The 19,902-nt window shown below is 41.5% G+C and overlaps 1 protein-coding gene across 3 annotated transcripts in view; it reads right to left on the minus strand.

The window, feature by feature from the left end:
* The window catches only part of lrp4 (low density lipoprotein receptor-related protein 4), a 144,374-nt gene that overhangs the window by 14,342 nt on the left and 110,130 nt on the right, over window positions 1-19,902 (minus strand). For all 3 annotated transcript variants that reach the window (XM_021320591.2, XM_012870776.3, XM_021320592.2), the window contains exons 14-28: window positions 19,252-19,469; window positions 10,867-11,043; window positions 7,456-7,581; window positions 5,804-6,012; window positions 5,188-5,269; window positions 4,992-5,097; window positions 4,713-4,914; window positions 4,429-4,618; window positions 3,725-3,856; window positions 2,492-2,632; window positions 2,319-2,405; window positions 2,069-2,240; window positions 1,117-1,279; window positions 734-959; window positions 78-381 (exon numbers count right to left, since the gene is read on the minus strand). In XM_021320591.2, coding sequence (XP_021176266.2) covers window positions 78-381; window positions 734-959; window positions 1,117-1,279; window positions 2,069-2,240; window positions 2,319-2,405; window positions 2,492-2,632; window positions 3,725-3,856; window positions 4,429-4,618; window positions 4,713-4,914; window positions 4,992-5,097; window positions 5,188-5,269; window positions 5,804-6,012; window positions 7,456-7,581; window positions 10,867-11,043; window positions 19,252-19,469 — 2,535 coding nt within the window. The remainder of the gene's footprint in view (window positions 1-77; window positions 382-733; window positions 960-1,116; window positions 1,280-2,068; window positions 2,241-2,318; window positions 2,406-2,491; window positions 2,633-3,724; window positions 3,857-4,428; window positions 4,619-4,712; window positions 4,915-4,991; window positions 5,098-5,187; window positions 5,270-5,803; window positions 6,013-7,455; window positions 7,582-10,866; window positions 11,044-19,251; window positions 19,470-19,902) is intronic.

The following is a 19,902-nucleotide window of genomic DNA, read 5'->3' on the forward strand; positions in this document are numbered from 1 at the left end:
AATTTGTTGTTAAATGAGAAACATTTAAACCAAAACATGAGTTTTTTTTTCTTACAGAACTAAGAGCCTTTTTTCACCTGATAACATCCAGGGTGACATCGGTGTAGTAAAGCTTCCCATCCACGCTGTCGTAGTCCAGTGAGATGACGTTGTGCAGCTCGGGAACTGGTACGTGCACGTCGGTGTGGTCGCTGGTGTCCAGGGAGATCCTGCGCACGCTGACACGGTTGGAGAAGATCAGGTACGTCTCGGGGGAGTCATCGCACGACCTGCCGTCTCCCTTGAGCTGAATGCCAGTAGGACACGCGCAGGAGGTGCCGTTGGGACGAGGCAGGCAGAGGTGTGTGCATCCTCCGTTCCTCCGGGCACATTTATTAAAACCTAAAAAAGAAAAAAAGAGAAAAAAGGCACAAACTGAGAAAAGAGGCTATCATGCACCATATAACCAGTCAGATGCATTACAGAACCTGCATGCTTGCCCCTTTTTATTCCAGTTTTCCTATTTAGTATTTATATAAGGAAAACCCAGACTTTTCCAGTCAGTAAATATTTGGACGATCACAAATGTATAAGTAATACATTTGCTGAAAATCTTTCTTTACAGGTCAGGTTTTAAATATGGCGTGGGAAAAAAAACAACAGATTCGACCAAATGATTGATGGATGGTCAGACTGATGGATGGATAAAACGGATGAAGACAGAAATCAATCCACATCTTATCCTCGGTCTCACCGAGTGGCCTCTCCCTGTCCACAGCTTGGATGTCCATCAAGCCTGGGAGGTTCGCCCGCACAGTGATGGTGTTGGCCCCAGTGTTCTTGTCGGCTCGCTGGATGCTGCGGCTCTGCCAGTCGGTCCAGTAGATGTGAGAGCCAAGCAGGGTCAAACCATAGGGGTGCTGGACGGGAGTCACCAGGGTGCGTCGATTCTGCCCATTAAGGTCGGCGGCCTCAATTCGCTACAGTCAGAAGGTGGATTACCACAGTTACATCACATTCAATCCATTTTTTAACACTATGACATTATCTTCATCGTTTTAAAACAACCCAAGAACTGTGATCAGGAGGGTTAGCTCAACAAAACATATAATTTGTACAAGAAGGAGCAGTTCACACCTCAGTGTGAGCGTCGGCCCACAATAACTGGGATCCAGCCGTGTCAATAGCCAGGCCATTGGGCCAGCCCAGGTTGTTGCTTATGAGGACCACACGGTCCGTTCCGTCCATAGCTGAGCGTTCTAGCTTAGCATGCTCCCCCCAGTCCGTCCAGTACATGTAACTAAAAAGCAAGAACAAATAGGTCAGAGAAAAAAATCAAAGCAACACATTTGGTCACCAGCATGGTGCCCGCGAGGACTACATGTTGTTTAATCACACTTTTATTTATATAGATTTAAATATGACAAAATCTATAACAAAGCATGAAAAATGCATTTATGTGCAGTGGGGGTTTTAGACCAAATTTAGCAGGGGGACCAGGGTGGGGCCAGTGTTTTTTCACAGGGGCACAGAACAAAAGATTGGGGGGGACGGGACTTAACAGGTCAACATTTCATCGTTTAATATATTACATAAGCCAAAGAGCCAATTGTGGCTCTGGAACTGCAGGTTGCAGACCCCTGATCTTTTCTCAATACAGCGGGAGCTTAAAATAAAGCTTAATTGTTAATTATTGTTATTTAGTTTTTATTTTATTATTTTATTATTGGGTAAAAACAAAAACGACAAAAATTACAACTGATCCAAATGACCAGTCAGTCACGGTATCTTTGTCAGCATTTATCATCCTAAGAAATTTAATATTATGTTTTTAGTACAGGGGCACAGGCCCCTGTTGCCCCCTGTCTAGAACCGCCCCTGTTAATGTGACATAAAGTTAAGATGAGCTCTGACTCTTCTAGTTCATAGGTCAGTACAGGTAGCCCTTCGTATGACACAACACCAAAGAAGTAGCGCTCAGTTTGAAAAAGATTGGTGACCCCCGATTTAAACCATCATCAGAGATTCCAACAAAGAGGAAGCAAACAAAACAGCAACTGCAGGACAGTTACCAGTCTAGCCCACTCACCCCATCTCGTGGTAGAGGGCAATCGCCCGCGGGCTGTCGAGGTTCTGCCACACAAGAACTTTTCTCATCGAGCCATCCAGGTTGGCCACTTCAATGCGGTTGATTCCGGTGTCGGTCCAGTATATCTTCCTGCCAACGGCGTCCACCGCCAAGCCGTCCGTCGTCATCAAACCTGTGGAGAGACAGAGCTGGAGTAACCACAAGGTGACAGAGCGGAGGTGCAGCGACGTGTGTGCCGTCCGGCCCAAACCTGTGGATATGATGTCTTCATGGGCTGTTCCATTAATGTTGGCTCTGCTGATCTTCTTCAGCGTGCTGTCTGACCAGTAGACTTTACCTACAAAATGCAACAAAATGCTCCCGATTTCTGCACCACTCATCCTGTTCATCAGGCATTTGCAACAATTAGGAGGTCGTACAAACCTTCTTTGGGGTCAACGCCAATAGCGATGGTGTTTTTCATTGAGCTATTGACAGCCAGAACCACATCAGCAAAATACGGAATGTCAAGAGAAACCATCCTGATGTCCGTCCGCCGAGCAAAGACGAGGAAGCTACTCATACCTGCACACACACCGACACCCATGTCAGCCCTGTTCTTACATAAAGAAAAACGTCCATACTTCCATCTATAAAAAAACTCACACGAGTTGTGAGAAACATTTAAAATACCTTTTGGCAGAGGTGTGAAGTAACTAGTTACATTTACTCAGTTACATTTACTTGAGTAACTTCTTGAACACAATGTTATTTTTAGAGTAGTTTTACTGCACGGTACTTTTTACTTTTTCTTGAGTCATTATTACTCAAGTATCGCTACTCTTACTTGAGGAAAATTTCTGCCTACTCTACCTACTGCGAGTAACTTCATGAATAAAGAAATTACTTGTTTTAACCAAAAATACACCAGAGAGACAAAAACCTGGGGTTTATGTTAAAGTGAGACTTCTTATTTGTACATGAGCTTTGTTATTTTAATATTATTTTCTATCTGCTGAGCTCACTGAGCCATTTGGTCTGATGAACGTACAGTAAACAGTAGATATTGTCATTGGATGTACTTTGCACTGTTCTGACATACTGTATATGCATTAACTGCTGTAAGTATTGCTTTCAAGTTTAATGTTGAAAAAAATTACATAGAAAAGTGTTTTCTGCCTGAATTTGTTATTTTGCAATTATGTTATTCTTTGTAAATATTTTTCCTTTTTGTCTTTAAACTACCAGAATTTGCACATAACCTTATATTATTGTCTGTCCGATCACATAATTCCAGCTGCCATGAATAGTTACTCGGTACTTGAGTAGCCTTCTTACTTTTTTAACCCTTACTTGAGTAATTTCTTGGCTGATGACTTTTTACTTTTACTTGAGTAAGAATATGTTGTAGTAGTGCTACTCTTACTTGAGTACAGTTTCTGGCTACTCTACTCAACTCTGCTTATTATTTCGTTTGACTTAGTTTTCTGCTTTTACTTCCCTTTCATATGTATAACAGCTTACACATTCATGACATCACAAAATTCATGATGGGACTTATTTTAACATCTGAACTTATTTTTGACAATTTATCCTGAGTTAATATGCAAATTGAAGTTTCTTTACATCATCTGTTTAGGTATATATTTTTTAACGTAAACAGAGGGTTTTCTGTACCAGGTGTGCAGGTCTTCCCGTCGCTCTGCAGATTGATCCCCGTGGGACAGGAACAGCTAGAAGCTTTGGGAGCCGGCGCCAGGAGACAGAGGTGGCTGCATCCTCCATTATTCACTGCACACGGGTTATGCACTACAGAAAGACACACGAGCACACCCCGATCACCCACTGGCCGACCGGCAATGTATTGTCAGTAGAAAAAGATGCCAGAGATAAATGGCATCTCAATTTAAGTGAGTACCAATGAGATATCGCCCTTTCAGTTTTTTTCTGCAATTCCCAAAAAGGACATTTGGATTTGAACCCAAAGAAAATTAACAAAAACCTAAATCAAAGACAAAACAAAACTGAAGATGTCATTATGCCACTCAGAGCCAGAAATATAAATAGAAAATGTTTCCTTCTCTGGTAACAGATAATATTGTCAAAAGAGATTATAAAACTAATAAAACTACTAAGAACCCAGTAAAATCTCCTCAAATAACTGAGCCGCTTTGACTTTCCTTAGCTTAAAATACAACAGAACTCAGTAGTTACATTTTTATTTACATACTACTCACTCTCCAAAGTTCTAACAGACTGCTCTTTAACTGTGGCTCCAACAGTGACAAACAACTCTATACCTTTGCAGAAATTGTCATTACACAGCCAAAGTAATAACATCACTAAACGACTTGACTTCTTCCCCAGACACACAGACTGACCCGTTTCCCGGTGCCGATGGAACATGTGAATATCCATAAGGTTTTCCAGGTTTTCAGCCAGCGTGTGGCGCTCCAGTCCAGTGAGCTTATCGGCACTCTGGATGCTCTTGGACAGCCAGTCAGTCCAGTAAAGCTTGTCCTTGTGTACAGTCAGGCCAAAAGGGTGAGGCAGCTGGCTGCCGATCAAAACCTGAACACACAATGTGGAGCTTTTAAATTCCCAAAACAGGCGAAGCCTTCGACTTTTAAGTGACTGAGAATTATAGATAAAAGGCATGTGTTACCTGTCTGTCAGAACCATCAAAGTTGCCGTATTCAATCGTTTTCATGCCTGCGTCGGCCCAGTACAAGCGCTTGGTCTCGTAGTCGATGGCGAGTCCGTTGGGCCACGTCAGATTGGACGAGATTATGACGATCCGATTGGAGGCGTCCATTCCTGCACGCTCGATTTTTGGGTTGGCTCCCCAGTCCGTCCAGTACATGAAACTAACCAGACAGAAAACCGGTTCAGGAGGAAATCTGAGCGAAAATCAGACGTTTTAAAAGCTGATTAGTGTTCTTACCCTCCGGTTGGGTCAACTACAATGTCTCTGGGTCGGTCCAGGTTCTCCCATATCAGTACAGTCCGCATGCTGCCGTCGGCATTAGAAACTTCGATGCGATCCGTACCTGGCACCAAAACAAGCATGTTAATATTCCCATAAAACGATATTGATTCTACATATGATGAGAAATATTTTGCTACATTTGGCATTTTACCGGCATCAGTCCAATAAAGTTTGTTGGTCAGCCAGTCAATTGCGAGGCCTGCAGGACTTTCCAGGCTTGTATCCACCACCACCTAAAAAAAAGGGGGGGAAAAAGTCAGAATTTTTCTTCTTTTTACATCAACATTTTACTGTTTTAATTACTAAATTGTCGTGAGTTCCTTTTCCTTCGGTAGCCCAGTTTTAAAGTGTAGCTACAAATGTTCAATTCAAATTTATATTCATTTTTCAATTAAAACTGGTCAAATTGTAACCAGAGAATTTGCTGGATGGATGGATGAATGGATGGCCAATCAAAGAAATATATGAGCAAACAGCTGGACTGACCGATGGATGGACCGATCTATAGATCCATGGGAAAATGAATAGGTGCTTTGATCCACACTTAAATAACATCCTTCAGGAAAACAAAATCTTGAGAATAGCAGAGAAACATTTTGGGCCAATTTCATAAGGCTTCAAACCCACTGGTAATGTCATTTCCGAACATCTCCAGCAGATGGAAGCATTGCGTAAATCTAATATGCCCATCTTCTGCAGCTGCTTTCACTGACTGCTGTTGTTGAGAGGGAGAAACGTGTGGAGAGTTCAGTCAGCTTGTCACTGACCTCCTGCTTGGTGCCATTCCACAGCGCTCTGTTGATGGAGTCAGTAGTGACGTCTGTCCAGTAAATGTAGCCGTCTTTGTCGTCCCAGTCCACCGCCACGGCGTTGCGCACGTCGGCCAGGGGGATGACATCATCGGACATGTCCTCGGTATCGAAGCTGATTCGTCGGATGTCCGTCCTTCGGGCAAAAAGCAGGAACTTGTCAAGACCTGATTAAAGACCAAAGGTCTTCTGTCAGTCTTCTAGGTTTAACAGTGAGGTCAACAATAGACATGACAACAACAGCAATTATGACAAAGACATCTAGCAGCCCTTAAAAGGAAGATTTAATTAAACAAACTGATTAACATCATAAAGCACAATGTGATTACAGAGAAGTCAACATGCGATAACAGCTAGAGGGTGTGTAAGATAAGAGATATATACGTTTCTCATCCAGTTTGTAAAACTGGCTAATAGTAAAAAATATATATCAATTAAAAGTTTATAAAAGTAACATTTATTTTAGCTCAGCAGTTATTGGGCTGAATTATAACTTAAAATGTTTATCATATGTTGAACTAAGCAGAAATCTTATTTTCGGCATGCTCATTTGTTCTCTCAAATTTCATTTCTTCAAGCAGCTCACACCTCAGCGCTCAGGCTGATCCAATTATGTGGCTGTTACAGGATTACCTCTCCTAATTCAGCTCCCGAGCAGGGACTGTTTTATTGTAAAACTGTCAAGAAGCAGAGGCGTCATAAGACTAAAACAACTACTGCGCATCATCTTTTTATCGCTTGTCACCTTCTTTAGGATTAGATTCTATCCTGCTTATTAAATCAATTCGAACACAATCCAAGTTTAGGTTTGACAAAAGCGGGTTTTGGTGATTAAAATGGTCAAATGTAAGATCGTGTGAAGCAAATTCCACAATTACTGGTAGCCCTGGTAGACATGAGTAAAATTAATTTTCATAGCAGTCGCAGAATCTCACACTGAAAATGTATTAAAAATATTAACTTTGATTGGAGTAAACATATTTAATGTTCAGTATTACACATTTCTGCTGTTCTATCTCTGTTCTGTTGAGCCTCCTCCATGCTTATTTGACCATATGTTTTGGATAATTTCCAACTGAAAGACCCAGTAATGACCTATTATTTATTTATTTTTATTTATTTTTTTGGTGGAGGCAACCAGATTTATCGCTAAACGCAATAGTTGTCAGGGATCCAGTTTTTTAGGCCCTTTAATAGTTCTTTTAACTGTAAGATATGGGCAAATTTAAGAGTGTAGCTATTTTCTGCTAAAGATCAACACACATAAGCATTACTCAGATTACATGTTCTTTTGTGTTTCCCATTTTGAAGAGGGATTAGAGAGATAGGGCCATATTTCACATGATGATTGTGCAGGAGAACCAGGATTTTATGTAAGGCTTTAATAAAAGTTCCTTGACACACCATCTTAAGACAATTTTAAAAACTTATTATATGCATCAGTTAGACTTATTTCTAGGAAGTGATTGGGTTGCAAGCACTGGCGTTTTCGGAAATGTCAGTTATTTCTAATTTAACTGCCTTCAAATTATAAATTTCAAAGTGAGACTTGGCTGCTGTAACGACAGAACAGGAAGCAGTAGCACACGTGCAGCTGCTCGTCGACTTACTGTCATCACAGTTGTAGTTATCCACTTTTTTGAAGCCAGTGGGACAGGCGCAGGTGTAGGTTTTGTTGCTGGGGAGACACAGATGGCTGCAGCCTCCATTATTGGATCCACAGCGATTTCTGCCGCCTACAGGACAAGAAGGCACACACAGCTTATTACAAAGACCATATTTGCATTCCTTCAACCGTGTCCTTAGTTTCCTGTTGTGGTATTCTGATCGATGCAAATCTACCCATTGGCAACAGCAAAATAGTAAAGTACTATAGCTGAAGGATGGTAAATGTCAGGTCTCATCCGACGGCGTGCAGCTCAATCTTACTGGAGCTCCACATTGTCTGGCCCTTTCTGCACTAACGGGAGCTCAAATGACTGACGGAAATCTATCTGAAACTAAAACATCAGGGCCAGACCTCCCTCTGGCCATGCAGAGGCAGCTCACAGTTCATTTTAGAGTCAGACTATGAGAGAGTTATTATTACAAGAGCAAAAACTTTCCCTTGGCTGCATGTCAAGTACAACACGCCGTGTTATCAAAGAACTCAAGTCCTTGCTGTCGTGTTGATGAAAACTTAACTGACCCGTACACAACGGTCTAACACCAATGCTGCAAATTATTCTTTTATCTGGGTAAGACAAAGTTTTTGATCTGCTCAATGGTGCCCCAAGGCTCCTTCCTGTGTGCTGCTGATTCTTAAATTATACTAAACATGCCTAAATTATACTAAACATGCCTCATTTTATGATTCAAGCTGCAGACATGGATGTCTGCAAAAATGAAATTTCGGCTAAAGTTTAACATAATGCGCAGCCATCAAATTGAGCAAACAACAGGGTTTAACTAAATAAGTGACGCCTAGTTTTTACTTATTTTACCGCTCGTCTCTCTTCCCTTTGTGAAGGTAATAAATATTATTCTTTAGTCGTCTAAAACGTAAAATTTGCTATCCTTTCAGAGCAGAACTCACATGCGGGAAAATGTAGCCTCATGTGACTAGGGATGGGTACCTTTCACATTTGAACCGATATCCGGTACCTGGGAATCGATACAGGTACTTAACGGTACCCATTTTCGGTGCTTTGTGTGTTTATGTAATAAATGTTAATTTATTAATAAAAGCTCAAATTTGTATTCAATTTAACAGTTATTTCTCTATATATAAACTTGTTGGATCTATAAATAAACCTTATAAAATTATTTATGAATTTTAATAAACTGCCCGAATCCACAGCACACTTTACCAAAACAAGAGTTATCAGAGGCCCACAGAGTGAACACGGGGTTGAAAGTGTTAGTAAATAAAATTCAGGGAATTGTTTTAGTGCAACAATTTCAGAGATGGAGAAAAATATTAAACACATTATATTTGATCCTGTTTTGTAAATCAGGGCGGCAAACATTTGCAGTGAGGGAACAGAGGGTTTCTGACTGCAGACAGGTTTCAGAATTAGGCAGCAGCAGCTGTCTGTCTGTCTGTGAGAGACAGGCGTTGGAGAAGTGTGAAGAGGCTCACCGCAGCACTCGCTGCTCTCCAGAACAATTGCTACTTTAACCGGAAGTCACCAATGACACAGTAGAAAGTCGCTAGATGTTTCGCTTGTCACTTTTTTGAACAAAGGTCGCTGAATGGGTCTGAAAAGTCACTAAATATAGCGAGACATTTGCTAAATTGACAACAGTAATCAAGTACAGAAACATGGTGTCGTTTGATTTTACGTGAATTGGTACCCAGTAGTACCGAATTCAGTACCCCTCCCTGCATGTCACAAAAAGCCTATTTTTATATAAACCCCCCCCCCCCCCCCCCCCCAATTTGTTATGATTCAAATTGTGGTACATTTATGCTTTAAAATAAAGGCAAAATACTGTGACACAATATTAAAAGACCAGGTATCATGTTCTAAAAGCAGAAAAGAAAAGAAAAAAACTAAAATCACAATCAGCCTTTCCATTGCCTTTTGTAGTGGGTAAGTAATAAAACGACCTTTTCCTGACACAAACATGGCTTCTTTTTGGTCGTGGCGTCTAAAACGGGAAGGCACTAACATATGCGGATGATGACATAATCTTACCGCACCATCTGGAAGCCTAAGGCTCTCTGGCTGTAAACAGAAGAGGGATTGTTTTCATGGTTTAAAGAAAAAAAAAAAAAAAAAAAATTCACATTTTTCTTTTTTTTTTATTGGGAATATATTGAATGAAGGTGCTGCCACTTGTTGGTGACAGAAAAAAATCTAGGGAGAAAATTTGCTATTGGGACGATCTATGCAGGAAATGATCCATGAACAGGTCAAGAGGACAGATTCCTCCTAAACAAAGTAATCTCTCTATTGAAAACACCTTTTGTCAAGGTCTGTTTAGCAACTATAATCTTGGATTTAAGGACAAAACAGTTTATGCAATGGCTACAACAGAAAGCCTTTGATGGGAATCAAAAATCGGTCCACTGACTAAACCGCAGGTGTGGTTTGCTGGCCTGAAATTTATCACGTTATAAAATACTTTATTTTACAGGGAGGTTTACTTTTTATGCTTCCTCTGTGAGTATAAAACAACCGCTGATGTGGGCAGATACCTTTATGAAATGAATCAATAACTGCTTTCTCCAAACGTTATTCTTAAATGGGATAATTTTCTGTAGCAGAATCGTGTTTTCTCTGCGTTTGATCCAAATGAAGGAGAGAATGTTTGACTGCAGCTGAGTAATTTTAACTTTCCATTCAACCATCCATGTGTAGCATTGGCCTTCAGTTCCTTTTCAGGGCCAAATAACTGTGGGAAAACTAAACAGACGTGAGTTTGAGTGCCGTGATAGGACAGGGTCTTTGAGCTACTGTTGTGACAGCTACTGCAGTGGAGTTCAAACCTCACAATTACAACACAGACAGATCATGCGTGACTTGAAAAATTACTCTAAAATTTACTAATAAAACGTATTATGGTGACCTCCCGGCTGTGAGACGTTGAGGTGTTGACTCTTGAGTACAGCGATGCTCGTCAGAATTTGACCAAAAATTGCGAAGGTTTACTTCAATGCAGCCAGAATTTGACAAAACTGCCACCTTCTAGTCTCATTAATAAATCTGACTTCTCCTAAAGTTGCAAGTTGTTAGGAAGCACTGCTGTTTGTTCATAGCGTGGTCATTTGTTAACTAATGATTACAGAAATTTATAACTAAGTATTCTGACCGTAATGTGCTGTAAAACATCATTGATTGCCTGAAAATAAAAAAAATAACAATCATACTGAATGCATTCACAATTTTTTACTGCTTTTTCCTACAGAATTAGCATTTTTGATTGCAACATACGCGCTCAGCTGAACAGGTTCCATCACTCGATAACTACGGGACCCGTTAAAAGACACGCATGCAAACACTGGCATCCAGCTTCTGCTCCAGCGGGGTACTGACCTGCAGGCTGCCTTTGTGGGTGAAGGGTGTGGATGTCCATGGGAAAGTGGAGCTTATTGCGAATGACCTCCTGGTTTTTGCCAGTGAATTTGTTGGCGCTGTTGATGCTCTTGGTGTGCCAGTCAGTCCAGTAGAGGCTGTCCTCAAACACTGTGATGGCAAATGGATGGGGGAGGCCTAAACAGAAAAAAAAGGTTACGTTGAAAAATGCTAATAAAAGAACCACCAAAGCACGTTTTTTTTCTAATAAAGATGGCCTGTTTTGTGAAAAGTCGATCATAAAATGACACGAACACTGGCGTTAAAGCTTGGAACCTTTTTAATGAGCAAAAATAAGGATTCTGGTAGGCTTGGCACAAACAAAACAGAATGATGCTACAACTGGCTCTTTCCATCAAAACGCTAAATATTCCCCATCAGTGCAGTGGTCCTGACTGATGTCATGATGTTCATAATAGAACTGCTTTCAAATTACTCAGCCTCTCATCTGGCCAACAGCTCGTTTTGTTGTGCTCAATAAATCCAAAAATAAAAGTGGTTTCTGAAGCATAATCTGACCCCTGTGTCCAAAATCTGACTGCAAGATCAAAGAAAACCATTAAACGTAACACAACAAGACAAATAATGGCCAGTTCTTTTCTAGGTCTGCCAGTGCAGGCTTTTATGTGATCTTAATCTCAACAGTAATAGAGCCCAGATTTCCCCCACAGCCGACAAGCTATGTATACAATATATCTGGGTTTCCATCGTGGGATAGTCATACATGTGGGCCTGTGGGTTGGGCTATTTGGGTCAGGTGATGATCTAAGTACTAGTTAAGACACGTAACTCACCAGTATTTCAAGCTCATCGTTATTAACATGTACGGTGGCCTGAGAAAGTACTCGTGTCCCTTGAACTTTTTCACAAAGGGTATTGCTGAAAAAAATCCTGTTTGCTGTTTTCCACAAGCTTCATAGGGGAGACGGCAAACAGGTGGGGAAAAAGGGGCTCTCGTCAGCTGAAACCAAAAATTTAACTATTTGGTAATCATACGTAACAGTATGCATGGGGGAATATTGATACTCCATATATATCATCCTGAAAACACCATCTTCGTAGTGAAACACAGCGGTGGAAGAGTCATGCTGTGGGATGCCTACTTTTTCAGCAACAGTGGAAAAGCCAAGATGCATGAAGGCTGCATGGGGGTAAATTCAGGAAAGTTCTTGTGGGAAACCTGTTAGAATTATTTCAGACTGGGGGGGATGTTCCCCATCTAGAAGGACAGGGGCCCTAAACATACAGCAGGAGGTGCAAACGTAACGGATTAACTCAAAACATATTGCTAACTTAGAATGGCTCGGTCAAAGTCAAGATGTTGCGAATCAGTAAAAACTTGCAGAATTTTTCCTTAGGGCCCTTGAAAATTTCAGGGTCCTTGCGGTCTGCAGTTTCTTTTTCAGTTATACAACGTATCATCTGGACCCCCACCTGAACCCTGACCTAAGGAGGGGAAGGAAGTGCCCCAACTTCTCTTGTACCAAATTGGTTCAAATTAATGATGCTTTTCTTCCTCCATCCAAACGCTCCTCCAGAGGCGTAGCAGAAAAAAAGAAAAAGCTGTTGGAAGGAATTGCTGAATGGTTGGAAAAGGGGATTTCAGCTTCAACAGCACTGCTGCGGTGATTGAGGCAGGCACGCTGGTGCTTGGCCTTTCAAAACGCCGCTGCTTGTTTAATGACAGTGTTTTACAACACAACATTAATGTCAATTGGTAAATGGCTAAAGCGGGAGGAAGAGTGGAATGATAACGAGCAACGAGAACGAGAATGACTGCGTGTACTGGAGTGTGAGCGCAGCAGGACAATGGTTTCATTGTTTGAGCCGGCATGCTATCCGTGGTACAAACTTTTATTCATCCATCAACAATACAGATGAATGTTAACTTTGTCAGAGATTATTAGAAAATACTTTTTGCTTCCAACGTCGCAGACTTTTCTACGTCTTTATTATTGAGTGCAATATTTGATCAAATAGCCAAGTGAGCCAAGACAGCAGACGTCCATTAACACATTTCCGCTTCCCTTACCTCCCCAAACAGGTCCAGGTGCAAGCGTGAAGTGATTCTGATAAGATCTGTATTTTCTGATCGTATCGCATCATCAACCAGACAGCAGCACACCCCGTTTCCTCCTCTAGAGTCACCGGCGTCTGTGAAGGTGCCTGGTTTTGACACGGTCACCTTCTTCCTCATCCCTTCCCCACCCTGCTTTCCGGGGACAGCTGGAGGAGCAGCTGCGGGCGGAACGGTGGCGTCAAACCTTCCACCAAGCCTCCGCAGATATGTCCCCTCTGACCTACATGCGGCACTTCCCTGTCCTCTCATGCCTCGACCAAATTTGTCGCACTTTGTTTCAGGAGCTCATCAGCAGCCCAGCGTTGCCTCCAGCTGGCTGGGAAAGAAGGACGATGGAAAAGGCTGGAGTCATCTTTGTTGAATTTTTTATCTGTGAAGTTCATCTCTCTTTGAGAGGAATCTTCTCTGAAGTGAAGCAGCTTAATCAAAAGGAATTTTTGCAAGAGAATGATGCACAGGCTGCCGCTCTGCCCGCTTCCCTCAGTGTGTTACAAGAAATCAGTCAGTTTTAGTGTCGCCTTAGTTACAAAATGGGAGATGGAGATGAAACATGCCGCCACATATGTAACAAAACCACAGTAATGAAGTCTGTTATGATTTTATGCACATTTAGGGATGCATACATGTGTGATTTTTCACATGCATTGACATCCCTAAATGCAAATACCATTTTTTATACATTTTATTAAATTAATAAGAGTGTTGGAAGACTTTTAATTAGTAATCCATGACATGTTTCCATGGGTTATAAATATGACATTACACAAAGCCCAGTTCCTCTCAGGCACTCTTCAGAAAGGGGGGACAGGACAATATGTTTGTCTCTCAGATCTGGAACCGTGTTAAATAAGGAATCTTAGGGTGATCAAGTCTCCACAGCCATTGTTGAACGTGAGAGTCTGACCAGGGATGCCAGGAAAGGGGCTATTCTGTCCTTCCTCAACAAACATCAATGTGTGGAATTCCCTAAATACCGCTGGCACTTTAACTTTGTAATACCTGGAGATCTGAAATAAAGACCTGCACTGCGATACGGACAATATGTCATCATAAGGTGTGTGAGCGGGAAAATAATCCTGTTGGACAACAAAATTAACCCTTTTCTTCAGCAGTGAGAGGCCCTAGATATGAATCATTAAAAAATAGTATTATACAGCGTCATAAATTAGTTTATTTGCCAAAACAAATCCTGAAAGAAAATATATGAAATGCATCTGAGTTATTTATACATGTTTTTTAATGAGTTATTTTTGCCTTGTGATATATCTTGAGAAATAGTTCTGCCATTATCCCTTAAAGGTTTAGTATTTTCTACTTTTGGAAATTAACAGCTTTTGTTTGCATCTTAAGTCGAGGTTGTGTGTTCAGAGGGGGACATTTTGTTTCTAAAGACATTTATTTAATCTATGAATCAAACAAAGTGCTCAACTCAACTAGACAAAACAGACAACTTAGCTGAAAACCAGTATTAATTGTATCGTTACACTCTTATAGTAACGCAAAAATCCTGACAAGATTATTGTATTTTAGCAATAAGGCTGTGATGCTCAGTTTAATCATTTTTGCATTGTTCAATGATCAGCGGCAAATAAAGAAAAACAGAAAAGAAGAATGAAGTAACATTTGGAGGTCTTATTTAATATATTTCCCCAAATCTTTATCAGTCAGTATATTACTGTGCAGGGGACAGTATGTGAAGCCACACCAGGATGTTTGCTCTCTGGCAGATTTTCTGTGGGATCATGACTATGCAGAAAATAACTAAAATAATTAATAAATCACACTGCCACACACTAACAGCGACAGCCAGACTGCCCTTCCTCTCCCTGCCCTTCCACATCCAGCTGAACAGGTGTGCAGGCGGGATAGCGCCGCCATGCGTGACACCCACCGTGGGGGGGCTGGCCCTCATCCAGCCAGCTCTCACACGCACACGCGCACATCCAAACCCACATGCAGATCTATAGGTGCAGGGGGATGAGTGCTCGTTAACATTCCTGGGCACAGCAGCTCAGAATATAACCACACACACACACATACACACACACACACACACACAACCTCTTGCACACAGACCCATGCAAAGAAAGAAAAAAAAAGGTCCCATTTGTCCTGTGTGTAGTCTGAGCAAACACAAGTTGTGGAGAAAGGACAGGGCCAATTACAGCCTTTTATCCTCAGAGCACACATCATTAAGGAGAGCTCACAGGAACGATGCCCCGCAAACACGCCCACATCAAACATTTCCCCTGTCCTTCTTTCTTTCCACTGTTTAACACCCCCGATCATCACTGATGGGCTTCCACGGTCTTTTCACTTCATCAGAAAAAAAAAAAAAAAAAAAAAAAAAAAACCCTCCAAAGCTAGAGGCACATTCTGACTGATAGCAGATCGAACGCTCACGGCGAACATTTCCTGACAACTTACAAATTGTTCGCTCACGTGTTGCATGGATGGATTTTAGAACTTTGAAACACAGATTTGTAAAATGTGTCTACACGGGAATATATCACTGCGACAAGCATATTTGTCAGTTGGATGAATACCCCCAGATCAGACCCAAGATAAAGACATTTCTTAGTAATTTATTTTTCAGGCTTGGGACTCTCCCAGAGAAATCTTCTGGCACTTGACTTGTGTGGATTTTTTTTTTCCCCCTTCTTGATATGCACACACAGACCAAACTTTTAACTGATGCAAATTGGACTTTAAATTAGTCATAGTTTGGCAGTACTATTTTACGAAGCTGAAATTGGAAAGAGAGCTCTGAAATTTCTCCAGTTCCAGTCCTGAACGTAGAGATAGACCAAGAAATCGGCCGTTAACTAGTTCATTAGCCACTTTCAGCATCCATGAGGTGTTTAGGCTCACTGATGCTGAGGAGATACACAGGATGTGTGCATGTACTATGGGTCCATGATCATATTTGCCTCTGGAACATAATTTACAAGGACTTTTTTTATCTACTCGGACTGTTTTGTGTGTTTCCATTGTGGGCTCTGAGATCAAACCATTTACAGAGATAACTTCCCCTAAATCTGAGCAGTTCCTTCTCCTGCAGGAGTTGCCGCTGCGATCTGGGGACTCAGTTCTCCACACACCATAGCAGCAGTCCCCAGAATGTGACTCAAATCTGACCGAAACAGCATTAATCTCTGATTGTTTCATGGCAGCGATGGTTTAAAAGCCACGGACCACCACTCCAAACTGGGAAAATGTAGAATGGATTGAAATGAAAAAGAAGAGCTCAGATCAGGATCTAAACCGTTTACCACAGCGTTCCTGTTGACTTTAAATATGTTGTTAATGTTTTTGGAACTACTGCTAAAAAAATAAGCACTCATGACAGGAAGCTTTTAGGAAGATTTTGAATTATGTTCCTATGAATCATCCAAAATCTGAATCAGCATGTCAAAGCTTTAATAAATGGGGATAAGAAAGTGACGATAACAAATTCTGATATTCTAATTTCTACTTAAAGCTGGTTTTCTGCTTGCTTCCTGAAAAGGAGAGTAGCTATCCAGTTCAATGCCATTACTCCCAGTTCCAGTATGGGTGTTGAATCCAATGGTGTCATCACCAGCTTATTGTGATCTGTGTTCATCTCGGCTGCTTGTTTGCCAGCTGAGAAACACGAAGAACACAGAAACACCAGCGAACAACCATTAAAATAAGGAAAAAAAGCTGAGAAACAAATATGTCTTGTTTTCTTCAGTTCTGGTCCAAAAGTAAGTAAGGGAGTGAGTCTCAAAAGCCAATCTGTACTTTGATGTACCCCAACACATCTGTCTGCAGGAAGCAGCAACATGAACGGAGGCACGCACTTCGTTCCTAGTTCATCTTTATGGTTTTTGTTCCTATGCATTTCACCGGCCGACACGTGCGCGCTCTTTAAAGGCAAATCCGGCGCTAATTAACTCCACATGGAGGGGTGCGGCAGTGTCACTGAGCGAGATCATCTGTGAATCTTTCTATGAGTGCCTCTTTGCAACCGAGGGGGAAACTGAACTCTAGTCTGCCCTCTTTTCAATCTTGTAATTAGATTTCTATAAAATAACTTCATCTGTTTCAAGGTCCTTGAACAAAGAAGTGAAAGAATGTGGTGTTTTGTTTGCTTTGACAAGCCTTTCAACACTAAATGAGGGAACACCTCCTACAGAGGACAATAAAATGAGTAATTAGTGTTTTTCTCAATAATAGTTGAGAAGTCATTCAGTCCTGCATTGCTTTTTATTTTGCATGAATTTAGGCACAAATTGACTGAAACAGACATGATTTAGACATATTGCTTTCATTAATTTTTAAGTGACTTTATCACTGCAGAAAATCTACATTGATGTTTCAACTTAGCTTTTGCAGGGAAACAGTTGAATCCTTCTTTAGGGTTAGAAGATTACAGAAATGATCAAAATCCTTGAGTTAATAGCCTCTTTTTTCAACCTTTATTTATACCGAGTCTCACAGAGACAATTTCTCGTTTACAAGAGTAAACTGAAGCACAGCAAAGAGAGAAAACTGTTTTACATGCAAAGAAATGGACACAATCCTTGGTGCCCCTGCTGAAGAGATGTAGAAAAGGCACTCAAATTAATCTTTTACTATTAAAGCACAACTTCTAATTGAAAAGCTAGAAACGGTCAATGCTCAAAAATTACGGCTTTATTTTTTCAAAATTATTGGTATCATAATTACTAGCACCTCTGCTGTCAGTACCTTGTGCGATGGTGTTTTTCTAGGAGAACGGCACCTAGTCCACTCTTGTTCTAGACAATCCAGAGTTCTGAGCTCCATCTGAATACCCCCTTATGGTGCGTAAGTGGTCGCCGTGATAAGTGCAGTCAGTAAGGAATGAGGTAAGAAAAGGAGCCTGTAAGCTTCCTCTCGCAGCTAGTCTCGCCTAGGAACCTCGCAATGTCCCTTACCGACGCTAAGAAGCCTTACATTTTCCAGCAATCCTTTGCGTGACATGCCGTATCAGCACAGCGCCCTCACAGAAATCAATGAAAATGTACAGAGAGAAGAGAGCGCACACTTTGTAGTTCATTTTGGGAAGGCTGTAGACCCGGATTTGACAAGAATCATCCATTAACGATTTGCATCACGTAATGACATCGGAGTTATTGGCTGTCCAAAATCGGCACAGCAGTCCGAAGCTCCTTCCCTCCCCTCAATAGAGTTCTTCGTGTTAAACCAGTCAAAGGTCAAGGAACAGGAGCTAGACGCTATTATTAAGTGTATTCGGATGAAGCGCAGGTTCAGCTCACATAACAGGTTTTCCATAAGTATCGGATCTAGACCAAAGGTTGATTTCTTTGCTGATTCAGCCAGATGTTTGAGATCAATATTGAGCTGATTTCAGTTGTGTTTATCGTCTTGTATATCAAATAACTGATCATGCTATTGTTCCCGAGGCATTTAAAAATAAAAAAGGCCCACAGCATCATAGTTCCTCCATCATACTCATCAGTGAGGCGCTTTCCCAGTTTTTCATGCATTGTTTTCCACCAGATCCAGTGTTTGGGACTTTGGTCGGGTGAGACTAAAATGAGCTTTTTCAGCAACAGTGAAATTTATCAACCATTGTGATGTTTATACTTGTGACAGTGAATCAGAAAATGCCTTTTTCTCCCCAAAAAACGGCTGGTATTAATATAGGGTCTAATGGTGGTAATGTAGACACTCTTTGCTGCTGAAAATTATTTTCTTTACCATCCTTCTTACTGTGTGGTGCAAACAGCCAGCATGTTCCATCACAGTCTCAGTTGTTTTAAACTTTTATAGTTGATTTTATTATAAACTCTGAGTTGTTCAAAATTTAAGATATAGACAAGTTCATATGAGTAGCCATTCTTAACTTCTGAAGATCATGTGTGTCTGCTTCTCTTCTCTTTCCCATTTTGAAGAGAAGCGGGTCCCCGCGTCACATCATATTTATACGTCAAGGAAACAGGAAGTCACCGATTTCTACATTGAAGGTTCCAGAAACTTTGATTAACTTTAGAGAACGCCAAGTGTGGCAAAAATTGGGACACGAGTAATTATTTACTACTGTGACCTTATGCTACTACAGTAAAAGGGCTTCTTAACCATTTTTATCATGTATCTGCATCTGTGCATCGTAGATAGAAAAAGCAAAGAAGAACGAAAGGTATTCAGTCTTTACTTCAGCCTTCAACATAAATACCAGTATTCTACCTTTGACTCTGGGTCTGAACTCGTTCTTACATCATCCGGAGGCTGAAAAATCAAACAGCAGTTCAGCTTACCTTGGCTGATGACGGCCTTGCGGTTTCGTCCGTCCAGGTCAGCTCTCTCTATGACGTGGTGCTTGGCGTCCACCCAGTAAATGCGCCGGCTGGCGTAATCGATGGTGAGGCCGTTGGGCCAGAACAGGTGCGTGTCGGCGATGACGCGGCGGTTGGAGCCGTCCATGTTGGCGTACTCGATGCGCGGCGTGTTCCCCCAGTCCGTCCAATAAATCTTACTGAAGAAGAAAACGGGACACTCGTTTGGGCTCTTACTTCTCAGGCTGGCACGTAACAGATTGTTGTCAGGATTTCACACACAGCAGATGTCCGATTTACCAAACAAGTTTTCTTTCGCCTTCAACGCTCATGTCCTCCTCATAATCACTCATCTGTTATGTGCGACCTCAGGGACTCCCCCCCTCCTTCTCATTTTTTAATTATCCCATGCTAATGAGCTCTCTAATAAGCTGCACGAGTTTTCCACGTTTAAATTTCACTGGGGCCTTTCAGGAAACTTTCTCCTGCCACCGCGCCATATGAAAGCAGGCGGGACAACTCAGTTAGCTGCTGCTCCTTTTCTTTGTGTGAAATACTCGTTCCACACAGATGCTTGCCTGTGGGTAATGCTGTGCTGCCAAACTTTAATCGCTGCACTACAACTGGGACACG

The sequence above is a fragment of the Fundulus heteroclitus genome, chromosome 4 (genome assembly GCF_011125445.2).
Source record: "Fundulus heteroclitus isolate FHET01 chromosome 4, MU-UCD_Fhet_4.1, whole genome shotgun sequence".
Taxonomy (NCBI): Eukaryota; Metazoa; Chordata; class Actinopteri; order Cyprinodontiformes; family Fundulidae; genus Fundulus; species Fundulus heteroclitus.